The sequence below is a fragment of the Fukomys damarensis genome, unplaced genomic scaffold (assembly GCF_012274545.1).
Source record: "Fukomys damarensis isolate Sample0158 unplaced genomic scaffold, DMR_v1.0_HiC HiC_scaffold_9, whole genome shotgun sequence".
Lineage (NCBI taxonomy): Eukaryota > Metazoa > Chordata > Mammalia > Rodentia > Bathyergidae > Fukomys > Fukomys damarensis.
In genome coordinates, this window is record NW_022900921.1 from 40,259,110 (window position 1) to 40,282,568 (window position 23,459).

General features: G+C 39.8%; 1 protein-coding gene and 1 non-coding gene across 2 annotated transcripts in view; both read right to left on the bottom strand.

Annotated features, from left to right (window-relative positions):
- Acoxl (acyl-CoA oxidase like) overlaps positions 1-23,459 on the bottom strand; it is a 315,344-nt gene that overhangs the window by 83,540 nt on the left and 208,345 nt on the right. The window contains 2 exon segments of the mRNA XM_033761482.1: positions 18,906-18,929; positions 18,931-19,018. Coding sequence (XP_033617373.1) covers positions 18,906-18,929; positions 18,931-19,018 — 112 coding nt within the window.
- Positions 5,290-5,396, bottom strand: LOC117285421. The gene has a single exon (XR_004516454.1). It is a non-coding gene; the product is annotated as a U6 spliceosomal RNA (small nuclear RNA).

The following is a 23,459-nucleotide window of genomic DNA, read 5'->3' on the forward strand; positions in this document are numbered from 1 at the left end:
GTTGGGTGTAGCTTCTGTGAAAGCTATTTATTTTCCTGATGAAAAAAAAAAAGATCAGTCAAGCTGGCCTATGCAGTTTTCTCTGTGTCCTTTCCTGCTTGGAAACTCCCACCTCCTGGCTGTGAGAACAGTGAGAAGCTGCACTATGGAGGTGTGTTGCTTTTCCAGGCCTGGGGTAATGAACAACCACCATCTCAGTGGCTTGAAACAACAGAAATGTATTCTCTCACAGCTCCAGAGACTGAAAGTTGGAAATCAAGGTGTCAGCAGAGCCGTGCCTCCTCCAAAGGCTCCTACTTCCTTGTCTAGCTTCTGGTGGTTGCAGCCAATCTCTGGCACGCCTCCCCTCAGCTGGCAGCAGCACCACTCTTCTCTGCTTCCATTGGTGGGCACAAGGCTTCTCCCTGGGTCTCTGTGTGTGTCCCTTCTCTTCTTATGAGGACAGCAGTTATATTGGAGTATAGCTCACCCTGTTCCAGTATGACCTCGTTAGCTTGATTATAGGTGCAAAGGCTCATTGTCAAGTAAATCAGTGCTCACAGGTTCTGTGGGGTAAGACTTGAACATATCTTTTTGAGGGACACAATTTAATTCACAACATGTGGGAGGGGGCAGCAAAAGGCTGTGCCCTGTTTCAGTCTCTGAGCCAGAGCAGGGGTCCTTGGCTGCCCACCTTTATTTTCTCATTATGAGAGAATAAACCCCAATGCAGTTAATCCACTGCTGTCATGCATCTTGGCTGATACACACTCCCTCCTCTAGCTGTTTAAAGAGCATTACTTTCCCTTCCTGACCTACTCGGTGGTGAGGAGGGGTCTACTTGGCACCAGCATATGCCTGAACTAGGGGGCAGTTACTTGGGTGAATGAATGCTCAGCTCCTCTTTACCAAGTTCTCATTCCCTAGCCATGTCCCCTTCCACCATCACAGCCTTGGGATTTCCCTTTTTAGTCTGCAAAGCAATGGGGAACCCCTGGCCTTCCCTCCAGAGAGCCATTCTCAGGCTGCTGCAGTGACTTCCCTAACAGTGGCAGCTGCAGTTCTCCAACATGGCCATGTCATTCCCTGGCCTTGTGCTCAGTGACCACCATGTTTTCCAGCCATCCTGATGGGCTCAGAGTCCCTCTTGGCCATTGTCCTCCTTCCTGCTCCCTTTCCAGGTCCACCATGCCTTTTTGTTAATTCCCATGGAGGGCCCTCTTCCCCCTCATTCCCTCAGGCACACTTCAGCCTATCCTTACTGTGCTTTTCTGCCCCAACACTTTTTCCGTGAGCTATTTACTTGGACACCCTCCTTTTTAGTAGGATGTCAAGCAGAAAGAAGCGTAAACATGGGGTCTTCTGTCAGATGCATCAGGCCTTTTCAATGTTGTTACTTACATATTTCTGCCACTTATGCTACTTAAACCTGTCTTTGGTAGCATTTACAAAATTTCTTCCTTTGTACCCAGCCCCAAATCTATTTGCATGACCTTTGAATTACTATCTTTACACTTAAATCTGCCCTCTCCCTTTTAAGCTCACTGTGGTTTGAGGGTGGAATCTGAAAGAAAAAAGATTCCTTTCCTGACCATTAATTGCATTCATTCTAAGGGGACAGAGGCCTTACTGAGCTTAGATAGCAGATTCTATGGCACACGTGAGGTACCATCTCTCTTAAATGATACCCATCAAATGTAGAGTACAAAACAATATGCAGCCATTTTAAACTATTTGTTAGAGAAAAGCAAAAGTAGCTCAAACTACAATTTCTTCCATTTTCTGCCCTTTCCCTCAGGAGAGCTACCTTGACCCATCCACAGATGGGGCCTGCTGTGTGGGGAGAGCACGCCCCACAATTTCCCAGCCAACCGCCACCTCATGAAGTAACAGGAAGTGTTGCAAGCCAAATTTTCCAGGACTATAAGGCCATAAAGCCTCTTTTCTTTCTCATTCTTTTTCTCCTCTGTGGTTGGTGTAGCAAGGTCTCTTCCAGAAGTTTATACCTGGCCTCTCCTTCCTCTGCTGCACACCCCCTTCCATGCCTTACTCTTAGCCCTGGCAGGGGACCTTGGGTGTCCTCTGGGTGCTGCCCATATCCTCCTGTGATGGCCCTGGCTGGTGTGGGAAACACACAGGGCTGTCTCTTCCAGGGTCTCCTCAGTCCTCTCAGAAGCTCTTGCTTGGGATTCTCTGTCTGCCTGGGTTGAGTCAAGAAAGGTCTTTACCTGATTGGCTCCTATAACTGCTTTCCTGCTCCCTTTCTTCCTGTTTGACTTCTGTTTGTGTGTGTGTGTGTGTGTGTGTGTGTGTGTGTGGTCTTTATATTGAAAGGTCTTTACCTGATTGGCTCCTATAACTGCTTTCCTGCTCCCTTTCTTCCTGTTTGACTTCTGTTTGTGTGTGTGTGTGTGTGTGTGTGTGTGTGTGTGTGGTCTTTATATACCTGCTTCTTTTTGTCTATTTTTCTCCTCTCTGTTTTCTTTCCCTTTTACATATGTACCACACACTCATGTGCATACACATACACACATATCTGGGTGAGATTTTCTTTCTGTTCCCATTTTTTTATGGCTTTACTTACTCAACTTTTTCACTCTTCTATATTTTTAATTTTTCTGTATTGTGTCTCTGTATTTTTATTTTTGGAGGGTCTTTCTAGGTGTTTTCCTCTCCCTTTTTGTACTTTATTTTCTGTACTTCTTTCTCCTTTTCTCCTGTGTTGATCCTTCTGTCTCTTTTCCTAGGTTAATTCAACTGCTTCCTCTTTCATTATTCTATGATGAGTTATATCTCCCTTTTCTCTTTATGTATTTTTCCCAATCAAACTTGGTTTCCCCTGCTCAGCTGTGGGAAGTGGAGTCCTTTCCTCTCCCTCAGTGGGAGATATCAGTGCATGTCCTCTAAGGACATTTCCTGGCTTTGGAGGCCAGGGAACTGGGATCACCTATAGGGTTCTTGACTGGTCTCAGGCTGCAGAAGATGCTGAACCTCTCAGGGTTTAAATCTAAGGCCCTTTCCTCCACTGCCTTGCTGCCCCCACTGAGTCCCTTGCCTGTCATCCCCAGCTCCACAGGTGTGGTAGGCGGTAGTTCCTTGGGCAGAGTAGGCCGAACAGTGTCTGGGAGAGGTTTCTTTGAGGGCCAATGCTGTAATCCACAACACATTTTCTTGGAGACACACAGTACAAAGGTTACAAGTGCTGTGATCGTATGAAGTGGTTCAGCAGCTGCAACAGACTAAGCACCTTCCAAATACTAAGCATGCGCTCTACAGTGCAGGTTGTATGTAAGAAAGACATTTTGATTTTACAGAAGAGCCTTAGACAGTCCAGGACTGTGCCTAGGTCACATACTAGAATACAGACAGACCTGTGTCCCACAAGTATGACCTGCCTAGTGAACCAGCTGGGCTCCCTGTCCCCAGGAGAGCTGTGGAATACAGCACACATTGTTGTTCACACTGGACAGTCTGGTCCACAGCTACAGAGAGAGCATCTCACCAACAGCGCTTAGTGCAGGGCAAATACTCAAATAATATGAAAAGACATGTGTGCACTTATGGCTCTGTGCACACACACATGGCCCTGCCCTGAGTCAGTTTAGAGCAAGCTCCACCACCTTGCTTCAGGTATTTACACATGCAGTTCTCTCCACCAGAATTCTCCCCTCCTCCACCCTCCTTTTGAGGTTGGCACCTCCTGCAAGAAGCCTCTCAACAGCTTTCTCTGACCCTGTGTGGTTCTGGTGCTCTCTGTGGGCTTTCCTCAGATGGGCACATCCATCCATCAAAGCCCTTGCCGAACTCAGTATGAGCCTTTCTCTGACCAGGACAGGACTGAGACTACTCAGCATCCAGCATAGTGCTGAGGAAAGACATGAAGGAAACCCCTCCTGCAGATGGTGGTTAGAGTAGAGATGGAAGAAACTGAACTGGAAGGCAGAGAGATAATAAGCGTTAGTTTGGTCAGCTTCTCCCTGCAGGGAAATTGTGGGATCTCATGGGGTCCTGCAACCTTATTTCACTGCCCTGAAAGCTCTGGGCTGGGGCTGGCACTATGAATAGTTCCCAAAGACCTTGTACTCTCCTAGTAGAGATGTGACACCATGTTTGTCTCACCTGGGTTCATGCAGTGGGAACTTGCACGTTTTGGATCTGAGCTGTTTCTGAAGTGTTTCCTGTTAAAGCTTAACTGCAATCGTCAGAACATGAAATCAATATGTTCTCAGCAAAGGACTGCTGTAATTGAGTATATTACTTCCTAATTTCCTCCCTTTTTCCCTTTCATGTCCAATGAAGAGTCTGCTTTCCATTACTTAGCCATCAGGGATAGAAAATGATGGTTGGGTGATACACTCCCTTTGGTCATTTAGTGTATGTTTGAACTCTATGGTTCCTGAAATCGATCTTGATAATTTCCAACAACAGATATGTAAATAAGTGCTTGAGACTTTCTCCCTTTTTTAACAGCTTCCTCATTTTAAATGTTCCTCCTTAAGTGTTCTGGTGGATAGAGGAATCAAAGGAGGGAAATCAAGAGGCTTTAAATAGATTTTACAGTCACCAAAACATGCATTTGGAGTCCAGTCAGCTGGAAGATCTTGTTTCAATAATACGCTCTTTGAATACAGCTGAAGACTATGCTATGGAACCTGATTGCCCTTAGTGACTTCTTAAAGCTGACATAAGGCAGAAAATGTACATTTAATATGGGGAAGGAATTATGTCTCAAGATCTCTGTTCCCTCAGTCTCTGCAGCAGTGCAGCTGGGGAGGGGCCCAGGGGCAGCTGGAGGAGACACTTGTGGGACAGGAGTGAAGGCAACAGCGCAGTATGCAGAAAACTCAGCCCAGTGGGGACCTGGGGCAAAGCCAGAGAAGAGGCAGTTGGCATAGAAAGTGCTACCCACCAAAATGTGGGGCTCGCTTGGGTTCTTCATTGTAACTCCACTAATGATTTCCTTTTTTTTCCACATTTAAAATACATACGATTTATTTTCCATTCTTTAACAGAAATAAAATGTCAAATACTTTTCATATGAGTTTACCAGAAAATAATGATTATTATTGATATTATTATAATATCAAATTTCAATATAATAAAGTAAATAAAAATTAACATACTTTTAAATATTGGTTTTTATAGTTCCAAATGAATAAAACTTAATAACCTTTAGAATAATCTCCTGAATTTTAGCTGTATTATATTTCATATCATGCTGTGATACTAGTTTGCTAACCAAGCTTTTTCTTAGGGTAGTTAAACATCTAATCACATTGTCATCTTCCGGTTCTGTTCTGTCATAGGACATAAAAAATATGACACTTCATGAATTTGCATGTCATCCTTGTGCAGGGGCCATGCCAATCTTCTCTGTATCATTCCAATTTTAGTATATGTGCTGCCGAAGCAAGCACTCCACTAATGACTTCCTATGCTTTTAGAGTACAAGCCCAAGGCTTGGGGCCACCTTTGACTCCTCCTTCAGCCAGCTCCCCATCAAAGGTCCCCAAACCCCACTGGCCACCTCTCCAGCCATCTGCTACCATCCTAGGTGGGCCTGCACCCTTTGAGGTCACTCTCTCAGCACTAGTGACAGGTGATCAGGCCACACCCCCAACCTTGGAGGGGAAGTAGAAGGTCCTCAGACCCATGTACAGGGTACACAGCTGCACACCAGTGTGGCTCCACCAGCTGTTAAACTTGCCTCTCACTGCTCTCTCTAGCCTGTGACCTGCAGTGCCACCTGGCTGAGTGCACCAAATGCTCACTGGTATCCCCAAGCCTTGCCTCAAAGATCCAGCCCAACCTCTGCCTGGGGGTGAGAGGACATGGCACACAATGCCATCTGTCATTTGGGACTCATTCTCATGGCTGTCACCATTCATCCATGAACCCACAAATGGGCAGCTCTCTGCTTCCTACTCTCTCCCAGCACAGAATTATCACCACCCATCCATACCTGGGAATGGGGGTTATGTCTTATTCTTTTTCATACCCAGGAATTCCGAAAGTGCCTAGCACTCATAACTCACCAGAAGCAACATTTTTTTCAAACAAGGACCTAGGCAGTAGAAATAAAAATATTTACAGGTGGGTTTTGTCTTATTTACATATATACTTGAAATTTCAACTATGCATTTTTGTTTTCTTTACTGTCACTAAAGGGCTTATTTTTTGGCTAAGAATCTGTAGACAATTTGTGCATTCCTGTGCACATAGTCAGGAAAAGGGTGGGAGATACCAGTGAGTAAGAGATGAATGAACACCTGGGATTAAAAAGCAATGACAAAACCAGGCTATTCTAACTGCCTGAGGTGCTACTGAACAGGGAAGGAAGACAGCAGGGATCTGAGTAGGTCACTGAGAGCTCCATGGGGAACTCTAGGTTGCTACGTTACCTCTCATTTCCACTAAGTCATAAAAGTGGCAAGGGTCAGGCTCTATGCTGGCAAGGGTCTGTGCTCACACTGGGCCAAACCAGGAAGTGGGAGGCCCTAGACAGGACCATTCTGCTCCCTTCCCTGTACTATGCTGATCTGATGCTCCATGGCATCCGTGTGCTTGGTCCGAAGTGCCTGTTGCCAATGGCAGCCATGGATCCTCACCTGGCCTGAGGCAGCAGAAATTCCCCCACCTCCCTGCTCTGCAGGAGGCAGAAGAGGGCCATGTGTGGTCTGACCACGTTACTGGTTCCCTGTTCTTAGTCCTGTGATCAAGTTGCCAGCTGTGTGGCAAAGCACTGGGCTCCGGGCTGCTCCTCACTGCAGCAGGGACTCAAAGAAGCCTGCAATTTGAGCTGACTGTAGGGTCTGCTCACTGCCTTGGAGCTGGCAAGATGAAGGGAATGAATGACAAACTCACTCATGACACTGATGCTACCACCTCCAGTAGCGCTGCCCTGCATGGATCTACTTCCTAATCAGGGAAAACTTCAAGAAACTGTGGTTCAGAGTTTGGTCACATCACTTATGCCAAGTCACACTCACTAATGATAGCTGTGACAACAACAACAACAACAACAACAACAACAACAACAACAACAAAAAGCCATTTCACAGATTGCTCTTCAGACATGAGCCCAGAGTTTGGCATGTGTCCCCGTAGATTTGCCTATTTCCAAAACTAAGCTCCATCGTGTCCCTTTGTCTTCTCTGGGTGACTTGTCCAACTGTGCACCACGGCCCTGCTCCCAGGGCTCCAGGCTTCCTGATGTCAGGACTGCCATAGACTGTTCACCCTTCCTAAGGCCCCCGCCTGCCACCAGCTCCACTACTCAGTTGCTGCAGACTTCTGCGACTCTGGTCACTGGCTGGACTATCACCATCACCTGTCACCATGTTGTCTGGATTCCATGCTGCTGGGTGGCTTGAGCACCCACGGCTCTTCTGCAGTGCGACATTGCAGTGTCTGGCACAGAGGCTGGCCCAGAAGGGACTCTTGGTTGGATTAGACACTTGCTGTCACTAGCCACTGCTTCTCTCCCTCAGGGGGTATATCAAAACTCAAGCTAAGGACTCCAGCTGGACTTGGACATTTCCAGCTTCTCATGTGAAAAGATGAAGTGCCTGGAATACAAACCTGTCTAACTGCTGTGAGGCACTGTTTAAGGCATATCTTTAAATGTTTTCATCAAGGTATAAAACATACACAGTCAGATGTGTGACAAGCATAAATCAATGTGTTTAGCTCAGTGATTTTTCAGATGTGTACATATCTATGGAGCCATGCAGATCAAGACATGGAGCATTTCCCAGACCTTTTTTTGTTTTTTTTTTTTTTTTTTTTTTTTTTTTTTTGCGCTCTCCCCAGGCAGAACACCCTCCTGCTCTGAGCAGGATCACCATCAACTAGTTTTACCTATCTTTCAGTCATGTAAGTGGAAACATCCAGTGTTAATTCTTTGTGCCAGACTTCTTTCACTAAACAATGCCTATAAAATTTATTCATGCTGTTGCATGTAGAGGTAGTTTATTACTTTTTGTTCCTGAGGAATATTTTATTACATGAAATAGGCCACAATTTGTTTATCTACTCTCATATGGATGAACATTTGTTTTCTAGTTTCCAGGGTTTGGTTAGTGTTAATAAAGCTGCTACGAGAATTCTTGTGTCTTTTTGTGAATACATATATTTTCATTTCTCTCGACCAAATATGTAGGGAAGAGATTCCTGGGTCAGAGGTTAGACGTACATTTAACTTTATAAAAAAAACTTCCAAACTGTTTTTCAAATGGTTGTGAGCATTTTAGACTGCTGCCAGCAGTTATAAGAGTTTGGGTTGCTTTGTTCCACTGCCAGGATTGAGTATTAAATTCAAGAATTTTAGTTTAACCTTGTCAGTGGGTGTGTCGTGGTATCTCATTGTGGTTTTGATTTCTATTTCCCTATGACTAATAAGATCAAGCAAAGTTTCATGTGCTCATTAGCCATTCTTTTATGTTCTTTTATGAGGTACCTTTTCAAGTCTTTTGTGCAATTTTTCTTAGATTGAGACTTTTCAATATTGCACTGTAGGAGTTCTTTATATGTTCTTCATAGCAATGGTTCATCAGCTACATATATTGCAAATAATTTGACCAAAGTTATGGCTTGCTTTTGCATGTTCATATTGGCATCTTTTGGGGAACAAATATTTTTATTCTTGTAAAAAATACAGTATATCAATATTTCATAACTGGTATTTTCTGAGTCTTTCTAAGAAATCTGTTTACCTCAGCTTCCAGATATTCTACTATTTTCTTCTAAGCATTCTGTAGCTTTTCCTTTTATATTGAAGTCTCTGATCAACCTCTGATTAATTTCTGTATATCATGTGTAAAGTACGTTATACTTCATTTGTTTTTTATTAAAATAGCTAGTTGTTTCCTGCACTATTGAAAAATTATCCATTCATCATTAAATTTCTTACACAGACCTGTCAAAAATCAAATGCAGTAAAGTGTAGGGTTTAGTTTCTGGAGTTCATAGTGCTCTACTGATCTGTTCATCTTTATGACAACATCATCCTGTCTGGATTACTGCTGCCTTAGCACAAGCTGTGAAATAAGGCAGTGCCAAACCTCCGCTGGTCTTCAGTTTCTTTTCAGGACATCTTTTTAAGAGTATTTTCATTTCTATATGAATTATCAAAGCAGGTTGTGAATTTCTGCAAACATTTCTCCCACTTTTGATTGAGATGCTGTTGGATCTGTAGATTCCCTGGAAGAAGATGACCACGGAAGCAGTGCTGAGTCTTTCCATGCATGAATGTGGCATGCTTCCCCCGCTTTAATTTGCTTCACTTACTCCCTGCTTTGCTGTGTTCAGTATATGGATCATGGATGTTTTAGATTTTTATTGTTAAAAGTATTTCTAAGAACCTCATGTTTTCTAATTAAATTTTAAATTGAATTTTAGTTTCAACTGTGTATTGATAGCACATAAAAACAAAATTTGTTTTGGATATTGTATTTATATCCTGTAGCTCTACTTTGATTTATTAGCTCTTGTAGTGTTTTGTTCAGTAAGTTTAGATTTCTGAGTGAACAATTATTTCATCTGCAGATTAACACAGTTATATTTCTCCCTTTACAATCTTTACGTTATTTTTTTCTGCTTTGTTGCACTGGCTACATTCTTAAGTACAAAGTCAAATAAAAGTGGTAAAACTACATGACCACCTTCCTCTTAGATTTTAGGAGGAAACTGCAATTTTTTACCATTAGATAATGTGTTAGCTATAATTTTTTTGTAGATGTATGGTTCCAAAATTGAGGAAATTCTTTTCTATTTCTATTTGCTAAAACATTTTTATTATGAAAGCATGTTGAATTTTTACAAATTTTTCTACATTTAAAAATTTTCTTTTATTAATACTGTAAATTTCATTAACTGATATTTTGTTTTTGTTTTTTAAAATATTTTTATTGGTACATTTTAGATATACAGTACAGTTACATTCATCATTGGGATCTTGTACCTTTACATGACATATCTTGGCTCTTATTTTTTCTCCATTCCCCTGGCTTCCCTTCCCTCCTTCACCCTTCCCTAATTACAAAGACTTTGCTTCCATTTTTTTCATTTCCTTTTCCCTTTTTACCTTTCCCCTTCCCCTCCCAATTGCCCAATACCTTTAGACCTTTTCTTCCTATTACAAAGTATCAATTATACACATTTTGACCCTTATTTATACTTTTAGTTTAATCACACCAGAGAAACTATATGGTATTTACAAGTGTCTTATTAATTTCACATAAGCGTATGTCCTCAATGTGCATCGACTTAGCTATAAATATCTCTAGTTTCTCATTCATTGTGGCTGAGTAGTACTCCATTTCATAAAAAAAAAAAACATCCTCTTTATCCAGTCTCCAGTTGATGGGCAACTGGTCTGTTTCCAAATTTTAGCTATTAACAACTGTGCTAGGGCTGGGGATTTAGCTCAGCGGTTTGGTGGCCTGCCTTGCAAGCGCAAAGATCTGAGTTCAATCCCCGGTACAAAAAAAAAAAAAAAAACAACTGTGCTGCTATAAACATGGGTGTGGTATGATTCTTTTCATTCTTTTGGGAAGATACCCAGCAGGGGAATAACTGGGTCAAATGGGACTTCCAATCCTAGTTGTGTAAGAAGGTATCTCTATATTGATTTCCACAGTGGTACATCAGTCTGCACTCTCACCAACAATGAAGAAGGGTTCCTTTCTCCCCACACACCTGCCAGCAGTTGTTATTGGTTGATTTCTTGATAGCAGCCATTCTTTCTGGGGTGAGGTGGAATTTCAGTGTTGTTTGCATCTGCATTTCGCAAATGACCAGTGAAATGAAACATTTTTTCACGTATTTATTTGATGCTTTTACTTCTTTGTCTGAGAAATGTCTGTTTATTTCAGATGCCCATTTTTGAATTATATCTTTATATTTGAGGGGCTTGATGTTTTTGGTTCTTTATATATTCTAGATAGTAGAACTGTGTCTGAGGAACAGTGGGTAAATTTTTTTTTCCACATTGTCTGTTGTCTCAACTCTGTTGGTGGCTTCTTTTGCAGTGCAGAAGCTTTTCAAAAAGATGAGATCTCAATTGTTGATTCTTTTTGCTAGTTCCCATGCTACTGAGGGATTTGTTCATAAAGTCTTTTCCCTTGCCAGTGTCTTCAAGAGATCTACCTAGCTTATCTTCCAGCAAGTTTAGTGTTTCTGTTTTAATATTTATATCTTTAATCCACTTCAATTTTAACATAGTGCATGGTGAAAGATAGGGATCTAGTTTTAATCTTTGGCAAGTTGAAATCCAGTTTTTCCAACACCATTTATTAAAGAGGCTATCTTGCCTCCAGTGAGGATGGTCAGCTCCTTTGTCAAAGATGAGGTAGCTGAGTATGTCTGGAGTTGTTTCTGCATCTTCTAATCTGTTCCACTGATCCTAGGGTCTGTGTCTTTGCCAGTACCATGTTGTTTTTAACATAGTGGCTTTGTAGTATAGTTTCAAGATGGGGACTGTGATACCACCTGCCATGTCTCTGTTGCCTAGAATGGCTTTTGCTATTCTATGTCTCTTATGGTTCCAAATGAATTTTGGATTGTTTTCTCTACTTCTGTGAACTATACTGTTGGGATTGCAATCAGGATTGCATTGAATCTGTATAGCAGTTTTAGAAGTATGGCCATTTTCACTATATTGGTTTTTCCTACTCAGAAACAAAGGATATCTTTTCATTTTCTTATATCCTCTTCAATCTCTTTCTTTCAGAGTGCTGTAGTTCTGAATATAGAGGTCTTTCACTTCCTTTGTTAAACTGATTCCTAGATGTTTCATTTTTTTGGATGCTATTGTGAAAGGGATTGTTTCCCTAATTTCTCTCAGTGATTCTGTTATTTGTATACAAGAAGGCTATTGATTTTAGGGTGTTGACCTTGTATCCTGCTACTCTGCTAAAAGTATCAATTAAGTCTAGAAGTCTTTTGCTGGAATTTTTGGGGTCTTCAATATAGAGTACCATATTGCCAGCAAATAATGACAGTTTAACTTCTTCCTTTCCTATCTTTATTGCTTTAATTTCTTTCTCTTATCTAATTGCTGTGGCTGTTTCCAAAACTATATTGAACAGGAGTGGTGACAGTGGACATCTTTGTCTTGTTCCTGATTTTAGTGTGAAGGTTTTCAGTTTTTGACCATTTAGTATGATGTTGACTGTTGGTTTTTCATAGATAGCCTTTAAAGTTGAGATAAAGACCATCTATTCCAATTTTCTGTAGGGTTTTTATCATGAATGTGTGTTGAATTTTGTGGAATGGCTTTCCTGCATCTATTGAGATGATCATATATTTTTTGTTTTTGACTCTGTTAATGTAGTATATTTATATATTGATTTACATATATTGAACCATCCTTTCATCCCTGGGATAAATCCGACTGGGTCAGGGTGCATGATCTTCTTAATGACCCTCTGTATTCTGTTTGCCCAATCCTCTTAGAGGATTTTTGCATCTATGTTCATTAGGGAGATTGGCCTGTAGTTCTCTTTTTTGGTTGGGTCTTTCCCTGGTTTGGGAATCAAAGTAACACTTTCTTCCAGGAATGAATTTGGAAGTATTGCTTCCCTTTCAATTTCATTGAAAAGTTTAAAGAGTAGTGGCAATAGTTCTTCTTTAAACATCTTGTAGAATTAAGCAGTGAAGCCATCAAGACCTGGGCTTTTCTTTGTTGGTAAATTCTTAATTACATTTTCAATTTCACTGATTATAATTGGGATGTTCAGAATTTTTTTATCTTCTTCCTTTAACTTGGGTAATTCAAATGTATCTAGAAATCTGTCCATTTCTTCTGTGTTTTTCATTTCATTAGAGTACAGGTTCATGAAGTAGGTATTGAAGTAGGATTTCTGGTGGATCTGTTGTGACTTCATCTTTTTCATTCTTAATTGCATGGATTTGAGCCTTTTCTTTCCTTTTTTTGATAAGGTTAGCTAAGGGCTTATCAATTTTATTTATTCTTTGAAAAAACCAACTCTTTCATTCATTTATTTTTTGTATCATTTTCTTAGTTTCCATTGCATTGATTTCTGCTTTAATCTTTATAATTTCCTCCCTGTGCAAGCTTTGTGTTGTCTTGCTCTTCTTTTTCTGAAGCTTAAGATTCAGCATTAGGTTGTTTATTTGAGCTGTGTCTGTTTTCCTAGTCTGAGCATTCATTGCTATAAATTTTCCCCCATAGAGCTGCTTTCATTGTGTCCCATAGATTCCTGTATGTTGTACTGGCATTATCATTTATTTGCAAAACCTGTTTAATTTATTCTTTAATTTCCTCTGTGACCCATTGGTTGTCTGTTAGAAGCACCACCGTTACGGAAACACTGTGGCTTTATTGCATTTTAAAGATGTAAATCAAGACCTTTAAAGTCAAACACCCTCAAAGAGCAGTTAGGTTGTACTTGACCACAATAATAAAAACAGTAGGTGACAGTATTTTTTTCTAAATAGTGCTACAAAGTTACATTTCTAATATTCATCTTTCAAGCCTGTACCAATCTCCATCCAAATGTCCAATCCTGAATAAGCAAAAATAACTTAGGTAGTTTTTTTTTACAAATTAGTTTAGTAGCCCTGGATTTTGAGGCTCATTTGCAGTGCTTATTTGAAACCACTTTTCTTGGTTTTGTGACTTAGCCTTATATTGTAGAAGAAAATATCCTGTGCCTTATTTTTAAATCTTTCTTGGGGATTCTCATACACCCTGATTTGAGGGCATGTATACTGTGGTGGGAGATTGTAACAGGTGATGAGAGACAAAATATGAGCCAACATCAGGTAACTAGGACTATTTTCAGCCCATCTCTAGTCTAATTGACCCTATCAGTCCAATATTGGTTCTGCACATTAAAAAACAAGCAGCCACTTGTTAAATATACTGATTACTGACGATCTTTTTACCACAGATTTTTCTCCACATAATGACAGAGTCCCTAACAGAATAATCTCAATGTGACAAGCCATTGGTTTATCCCTACACTGCCCCACCTCCCTGTTATGGGGAAATGACAGGGCAGCCACGATGAGCAGCTGTTTGCAACATGATTTTGGAAAACTGGGTCCCCATGAGAGAATAAGCCTTTGAAATCCCCTGATAATATATTCCCCCTCCTTGGAGTAGCCAGATTTCACTCAGATTAGGGCTAGTAAATGCCCTTTGGTCTTCCAGTGGCCAAGGAGGGCCTTAGTCCTTTGTAGTTCCTTGGAAGATTACTTTTCCGGTTTTCCAAAATACTGTCTTCAGTATGGAAAGTCTAAAAACTACCCCTTTATATTTTGTTTAAATAATATGTGTATCCTTGCTAAAACTGCTAATTTTGGTTTCAGATGCTCTATTAATTTTTTATGGTTGTGTAACAGATGACTGTATCTTCAAATTTATCATTTTAAAAAGATTCATTCTCTTACACAGTCGCTGGGGCTGGAAATCTGGCATGTCTTGGTTGGATGCTTCTGCTCAAGTGTTCTCATGAGACTTCAGTCTAGGTGTCCATAGTACCAGTCCTTGCCATCTCTGAAGATTTTATTAGGGCTAGAGGAAGCATTTCCAAACCCATTTATAAAACTTTTGGTGATAAGTTTTAATTCCTTGCCCACATGGTTTCCCCTAGAATGAGTTGTGAAAGAAAGATGAAGAAAGGATGAAGGAGAAAGGGAGCGAGGAAGGTTGGGGGAAAAGGGACATTAAGGTACTGGCCACAGCAGGGTCACTTATAACCTAGTCACAGGGGAGAGATGCTACCACTTCTGAAACTGGTCTGTCTGTTACACAGATCACCTCTGGTATGTCAGGACTACATAAGGGTGTAACCACGAGGAGGCAGTATCACCTCCTGGATCCCAGCTATTGTAGTCTATTCTGAGACTCCCAATAATTAGTGTTCTTTCTAAACACACTCACACTTTCCTATAAAGGTTTCATCCCATTGTACAGAACTGGTTCAAAATCCTGCATTCATCATCCACACCCAGCCCAGGCACAAGTAAGGCTCCCAGGCACCATCCCTATGCATTCTCTTGCTTTGAACACTAACTAAAGGGACAAGTTATCCATCATCCACATGGCCAATACACAATGGTGGGACAGGATGGGATAAATCTACATAGATTCGTATTCAGAAAGAAGTAAAACTGGAAGAGCACAGGAGTTACTGATCCATAGCAATTCTGAAACTCAAGTGGGCTAGTGTGGGAAGTTCCTCTATCAGAATTCAGGCCGGCCAGTACTGAGGAATCCTTATTCTTCCTGGCTTTTGACCCTACCCTCTGAGTCCTTGGATTTTCCCTCTAAGGTGTCCTTCCTTTTTCATGAAAGGCAGTGTGTGCTTGTGGCTGGCTGTTTGTCTCAGTCTGTTTTCAGGCCCTATTTGCTTTATATTGTCTCAGTGCCTTGTAGCACAAGCAGAAAGATGTTTGCCTGATATAATTCTTTTAAAAACTTGATGCACCTCCTGTAGATCCTTTGGAGGCTCAATTAGACCAGAGCCACATCCACAAATCTCTTTGACATTTAGCCCTTGGAGTGTAGAGAATGCTTAAGGACAATATCCTTCGTCTTCACAGAAGCTCTGTAGCTTGGTTAAGAGGGTCTGTGATGCATACTTAATCTCTTCAAAGGGCCTTTTGCCTGACTGGAGACCCAGCATTGACCTTTCTCAGTTCTTAAAGGGTTTTACAGTTATATCTTGGGCTTTATCTTTAGAACATGATTTCAGAATGTACCCTAAATTATATTTTGGTTTGAAGCTATTTCTCATTTTTAAAAATTCAGCATTCTTTTTTTGTATGGGTTGAGTTGTACCTTCCAAAAAGATATGTTGAGATACTAAGCTCTAGTATTTCTTCATATGCTTTCTTTGAAAGTAGGGTCTTTGTGGACATAACAAAGTTAAGATGAGGCAATTAGAGAGAACCTTGATCCAAAATGACTGGTGCTTTTATAAGAAGAGACACCACGGGCACAAAGGCACAGAGGAACTTCCATGAGAGATTGCAACAGGGCAGCAATCTGCAAGCCAGGAAGAGGCTTCAGGGGAAAATAACCCTGCTGTCACTTTGATCTTGGACTTCCAGCCCCTGGAACTAGGAGAAAACAGTATCACTTAATCTGTGACATTTTGTTATGGCAACCTGAGCTAATAGTATATCAACCTTGTGAAAGAGATGTGAAAATATCTTGCTATTCCTAATGTGTATCTTCATCTTCATTTAAAGCTTATAAAAATCATTTTTATTTACATATTATATATATTTATACATCAATGTATATATAGTAATTAAATTTATTTATATTCAAAACATATATGCTTATATTTGTTTCTAACCTAATCGGACAGTCTGCATTTTTACTAGGAAGACTGACACCTCCTTTATTTCATATTGTTACCCATTTTAAATCTAATCCCCTATTTCCAGTGGTGGGAGGTAGAGGGATTTACACCTTTCCAGGATGGATATGTATCAGTTTTCTGTGGACTGATTTAAAAGATCACATGTAATGGAAGGTTGTTTTCAAGGAATTACCAGATCAGGGCAACTCAAGTTCAAAGCACTAATCTTTGAAAGTAGGGAGCCAGGGAGAGGAGTCCTGAACTGAGCTAAGTCAGAGACAAAGGAAGCAATTATTGGAAGCAGACTTAGAGGGCAATCCTAGAGACATTCTCAAACTAAAGTGCAATTGGCAGTGGGTTTTTTTTTTTTTTTTTGGTACTGGGGATCAAACTCGGGTCCTTGCGCTTGCGAGGCAGGCCACTGAACTGCTGAGCTAAATCCCCAGCCCTTGCAGTGGGAATTTTTAAGACAGCTCTCTCACTCTGAGAATATATATACCTGAGTGACCTCTGAGAATACATTTTCTGACTTGTTTTTTGCTCTATATCTGATACATAAACTTCTGGCTGCTTACTTATCATCTTTGCTTAATTTTCTGCAGTGATTTGGAAAATAAGCATCCTGTGTTTAGTCTTTAAGTTAGCTTTCAGTTTAATGAAATATATATTATAACCCACATTTTTCTAATTATCAGAACAGAAGATATTTTGCTTGCCTTGCAATTCAAGTAAGAAATTCAACGTATTTTTACCTTACTTTTCATCTTACCTTTAAAAAGAGTATAGACCCAATCTCTTATAGAACCTGTTAGTCAACTTCTTAAAAATTCATATTTGTTCCCAAAAAATTTTTTAGCTTTTCTATTTAATTTTATAATTATTTTAAAAACATACAAATCTTGGCTTCATAGGGACCACCAGTTCTTTTTTAGTTTGATTTTCTTATTTTTGACTTATTAATTTTAATTATTTCAATGTCCTATGTAGTAGGTGTTTGAATAATTTTTCAGAGAAGTAAAATTGCTTCTGATTCTGTAAATATGTCTCCAGTGCCTATTTTTATGAGTTGAATTTGGCATAGAATAGTATTAGTAGACTGTGAAGATTCCTCTTTAAAAGAGCATTAATTCATATAGAGCTAGTGGATAAAGACTGAAATTATCCTAACTTCTTTTCCTCTTTGGCTAAACTACTATTTTCTGTTTCCTTGCATGATACTTTCTTTATTCTAAATTTTTAGACTATGTAGAAGTATGGTCCTTTCCTCATTACTATGTGAATTCTTATACTCAAGAAAATATTTTTTCTATTATGTTTGTGGTCATTATTTCTGACATTTTCAGAAACATTTGCTATCTATAGGTTTTATTCCTACCATTTCTACTATGTTTATTTTCTTCTTTTGCAATTTTATGTTTATCTTTTTCTTTTACAGTCTTGGAAGGCTTGTTCACAAACTGTATTTTCCCTGTTGTTTGTTATTCTCTTCAGTGCAAGGATAGAACTTCCACCTTGGCTTATATCCCTCCTCTAATTTGGCTGGTTGCATGTTTGATAAGGCCAGGGTAGACAGGTGGCTGAACCCACCTGAACATTCTCTCATGTTCTGGCAGAGCCTCATCTCAGCTCTAACCTTGGATGATAAAGTGATTGGTACAACCCCTGGCTCAGCTTCTAGAAGATTCTCACCAGTGTGGCTCTATTGCACAGAGAAGTGTCTAAACATCTTATTTCTAGGACTCTTCTGCCTCCAAACATTTTCTAAAAGAAGACTTGTTCCCATGTGTCCCAAACCCTCTCTTTGTACTCCTTTTGTATTTTACTGGAAGATGAACTATAGTTGACATGAAAAGAGACAAACAGGAGGGAAGAGTTGCAGGGGCCCAACTGTGACCCTCTTGGCACCTAACTCCATGCAGTGGGAAAGCAGCAGCCCAGGTCCTTGTTTTGGCAGCACTGAACACTGAGCAAGACAGGGAGTGGAAAGAATAAAGCTTTTCCTGGGGTCTTAGTGGTTGTTTATGTTGGATCAGAAGAGAAAACAGATATTCATGGGTTGGGAATGGTTCTTCCTCAAACCAACCTCAGTGGTACTGTTCTTGGTGGATATCCCCTCTGGCTTTCCATCAATGTTAACGCAAAGTCTTAGGTTTTTTCAGGGATTAATAGTCATTTTAATAGAAAATAGAGTGTATTTCAGCATAACCAAATGTTAATTTTTACATATGCTGGATGCACTTTTCCCCACCAGAGAACAATGTATTTATTATAGATCTAGAACAAAGATATTTCAGTTCTGATAAGGGTTAAAAAAAATCATTCTACTTCTCACTTCCCATGGTAGCCAAATGATGATGCTTATGGGTGGAATTCCAAAAGATGACATAAAGTGCGTTAAACAGGAACGTGCTGGCTGCCAACACAAGCAAGGCTGTCCTGCAACATGGCCTAAAGGGATTCTGTCCATGCCTAGAAGCTTATAATTAAGCTGACTCATTCTCTACTAAATTTAGTGGATAGTTCATCAGCAAGGATATTCCCAAAATACACATCAAAAGGGAAAAATATAACACCATATATTTTTACCTAATGATAAATTCTGGCTACTAAATCCCTGTTGAAGAACACTTTCATGAAAATTCACTGCTTTCAACGGAAAGGTGAGATCACCAATTGTATCCGTGTTCAAAGCCAGGAAACTGAAAGGAAAACACAGCAACTATCATCCATATTTTGGCTTCACCAAAAATTTCATTAGAGAGAAATATGGGGGACTTGTTTTATGAAAAAAATTTTTTTCTTCTTATAGAAGAGTATTGCAAAGGCACATACCCTACCCATTCCATCTCTCACTGGCTGCACGTGTGCTTATGAATGCTTGGATCTAGTTTATCATGCATATGTGTTCTTGTGATATAGAGATTATTTGTTTTCTTGCTTTTCTCACTGAATGTTGTATTACAAGTAATTTTCAATGTTTTATATATTCTTTCTTTCTTAATAGCTATATAATTCCCATCAAGGGAGTTTATAACAATGTACTCAACCACTATTGAATGACTGTTACAATAGAATATTAATTACCAAGTGTAAATGTCACAAAGTATTTTTCAGTGGACAGTATTTATTAGATGCATTATATATCAGGAACTTTGCTAAATACTTGCTATGAGTTATTCAATATTCTCAGTAATTCTAGGATGCAGATACTGTAATTATCCAGAAGCCAAGCTCTGAAAGATTCTGTAACCTTCACAGGGTCACACAGGCAGAACACAGCCCAGCTCAGGTTTTGTCTTAGGGACACCAGAGTTTGAGGGAAGAGATGGCATGGAGGGCCATGGACAAGCATGGGGTAGAGTGCCATGAAGATGGAAAATTTCTTCAGCAGGTAGGAATCTCCACCTTTCTCATTGGCAAATGGGGAAACTAAGGCACAGGGGAATGAAGAGACTTAAGCACAAACTCACTCAAATTAGCCCACTGCATGGGCTAATTTTTCTCATTCAACTCTGTCTAATTTTGTGCCTCTCCTCCCATGAACCTTTAGATTACCTAGATAAAAAGATAAAGGATTAGTTCATACTCAGGGTTTCCCTTAGCACACCCACATCCTGGAGAGGTAAATTATAAACCCAAATGATTTAGATTCCAACTCACTAAATGTTAAAAACCCAAGTAACTGTTATTGATAATCAGAGACAATAGAGAAACTTTCAGAATGGAGAGAAGAGAAGAGGATAAAAAAGAATTAAGATGTGTTATATACATGAGCCAATTCCCCACAATCACTATGAATCATTATGTACTGAAGCATGTACTCATAAAATAAAAATTTAAAATAACATTGAGAAATACCACACCAAAAATAGAAGCACTTTTGAGGCAATTTTATCCAATGTTTTTGAGACTATTAAGAGCTAAATTAATAACTGCGCTTCATTTAGACAGGTAATGCAGATGGGAGGTTATTTACAAGCCAATTACCTGGAAATTTGAATTACTATCTAACAGAGCTTATTCTAAATCCAGGCTTTGAAAGGGTGAGTTTTTGTTGCAGTCTATTTAACAAAAGGCATAAAGAACTTTCATAGTTTATTGAAAAGTATGTTTCAGTTATTCTGGGGCTGTTACTATGAGGCCAGGAGGCTGTGAATGTGGTCACTGGAAACCACCTTTGTATCTTGGGATGTTTTTGTAGTCAGTGTCTGTCTACCTGTGGTTGTGAACTCCATGTGATACAGAAGGGATCACTCCCACCCCCACTATGAGTCCCACGCCAGCCCTGGCCACACAGGCAGCCCTGGGAACTCACCCAGGGTAGAAGACTGAGGACTCCTTAAAAATAGAAATACAGCTAAAGGTTTCCACCTCCTCATAACTTGTATTTTACAAGAAGGTCAAAATGACTCTATATTTAAATAAAATTTAAATTAAATACAATGCATTTCATTAGTTATCAGGGAAATACAAATAAACTCCATAATGAGGTAGCACTAGATAGTCACCTGAATGACTAAAATTAAATGCATTGGCATCAAATATTGCCAAAGACATGGAGAATAAAAATTTTTGTACTTGTTGGTAGAAGTGTAAAATGGTAAAGAACTTTGGAAAAAGTTCCAAGTTTCTTATAAAACTAAAGAAACACATTGCTATGACCTAGCAATTCCATGCTTACTATTTGCCCAAGAGAAAGGAAAACAAAAGCTCACAAAAAGAGTTATGTAAGAATTGCAGAGCCATTGTGCTCATTGGAGTGAAAAACTGGAAGCATCCCAGGTGTCTATCCATCATAAGAGAAGGAAAACAAATCCCAGGATATCCATAAAATAAAATATTACTCACTCATAAAAAGGAACAAACTAATATATATGACATTATGACTCTCAAAATGTATTACGCTAAGTTATTGAGCCAGCTACAAAAGGGAACAGACTGTATGTTCCATTTGTATAAAATTCTAGAAGAGAAAAGTCTAATGTGCAGTGGAGTGAGTTAAAGGAGTTGTGTGCTGTGTAATAACATTTCAGTCAGCAATGGAATACCTATATAATGATTGTCCCATAAGATTATAACAAAGCTGACAAATTTCTGTCATCTAATGACATCATAGTCATCATAAGGTTATAGCGCAACACATTGCTCATGGGTTTGTGGTGACACTGGTATAAATAAGTTTATTGTGCTTCCCATTTTATAAAAGGGTAACACATATAAATATGTAAAATATACAATAATGGATAATGATAACAGATGGCTATGTTACTGGCTTATCTATTTACTATAGTATACTTTTATCATGACTTTACGGTGTGCTCTAAAAACAAGTTATGAAAAGTTTACTGTTACATGAGATGCCGTGTTTTGCCAGCCACATTCTGCTGCATTTCTTAAGTGACTGACCAACACCATCCAAGTTCATGTAAGCACTCTAGAATATTCACACAGTGGCAACATTGCCTGATGACTGGTCTCTCAGAACCCAGCCTTGTCCTTAAGTGACACATGGCTGTATGCATGCAACAGTGATATTGCAAGAACTGTAATATATTTTATGCAAGAGAGATTAATATATCAATGCTTGCAGCAAAGTCTTTTCAACTTTGCTGAATGTTTGAAAATATTCACAATATAATATGGAAATTGCACATTTATGTGCAGGGCAGAATCTTGACTCTCCTTAACACTCAGCACCTCTTTGTGGTCCTTACACTGATGAGAGCTTGAGAGTGACAACTGTGGGCTCCCCGCAGGGGATGAGGAGAGGCAGCACTAGCCAGGACAAGCACCGGCCGGCCACAGGGAGCTGTTTGCAAAGCTGGTATGCCTCCCTCCCAGCACCATTTCCTTCCAGCGTTCACTTCCTGCCAAGCTGCACCTGCTTCACCTGGCTTCAGGAGCCTTTTCAGAGCCATGATTAGCTCCCTGTAATGTCCAAATGAGGGGTGGTCCCTGGGTGTCCCCAGAATAGACTGCCCCACTGGAGGAGCTTCAGAGTAGCAGGAAGTTCTCAGTCCATTTTCCCTTGGGTGCTTCTCTGGTCTCATTACTGTGATCTATGTCCTGTTCTGCTGGAGTGTGAGCTCCATGGAAGCCAAGACACTAGACACCACTCTGTCCACCACTGTGTAGAGCAGTGCACAGTGCACAGAGAGTCCTGAAAACATGCTGATGACAAGGCCTTTCCTTAACACAAAAACCAGAGTGAGTAAAGTGAGGGAATTTAAGTGGATAAGCACGGACAGACTGAATGAGTAAAACCTGGGTGTGTGGGAGAGAGATGTGCACTGTTTTGGAAGTTAATAAGCGAGACAAAAATAAATGGGCTAGAACTTTCCAAATATTTACAATTGGAATACTGCCTTTGGCACATCTCAAATCTATCCTGGAAAATTTGCTAGGAATATAGATTTGCATATGGGTGAAAGCATGTCATGCTTTCAAAATGATGGAAACAAGCCCTGCTCTGCTATCTGGAAAAGAAATGAAAGGGCAGATGATTTGCAGCCAGTTAGGGAACGAGTTTCCTGAAAAGATGAAACTGTTTCTGCTGGGGAAATGTACTATTCTTTCAACTCCTTGTATGTTGGAAATTTTTCAAACTAATAAGTTGGAGGAAAATCTATCAGTATCACACAATTCCCGCCCAGGGCTAGAAATATTAAAAAGATGTACTGATTTACTGCAGTGTGTGAAGACAAATTGAGACATAAAAACTAAGAGAAACTTGAAGAAGGCCTTGGATGTGAGAGCTTATGTTTTGAAGCTTTAAGATAAACTACGATTTGAATAAACAGAAACCTGAGCAGCAATAAAAGAAAAAGAAAAAACAGAGACTACAATTTCTAAATTTCACTTCATCCCAGTGTTATGAAAGTCCCATACCACCACTCATTGTATTTTCCATGATTTAATCAGGATTGTGAGATTGTATTTTCTACTGAATAGTTGCTTTGGAAATTAGCTCAATACCTGTGGATTATGGAGTCCAATAAATCTGCCTCCAAATAAAATAATAATTTTAAAAGAACACAAAAGAAGGGCCAGGGTTTTAGCTCAGTGGCTCCACCACCTGCCTTGCAAGCACAAGGACCTGAGTTCAATTCCTGGTACAAAAAAAAAAAAAAAAAAAAAAAA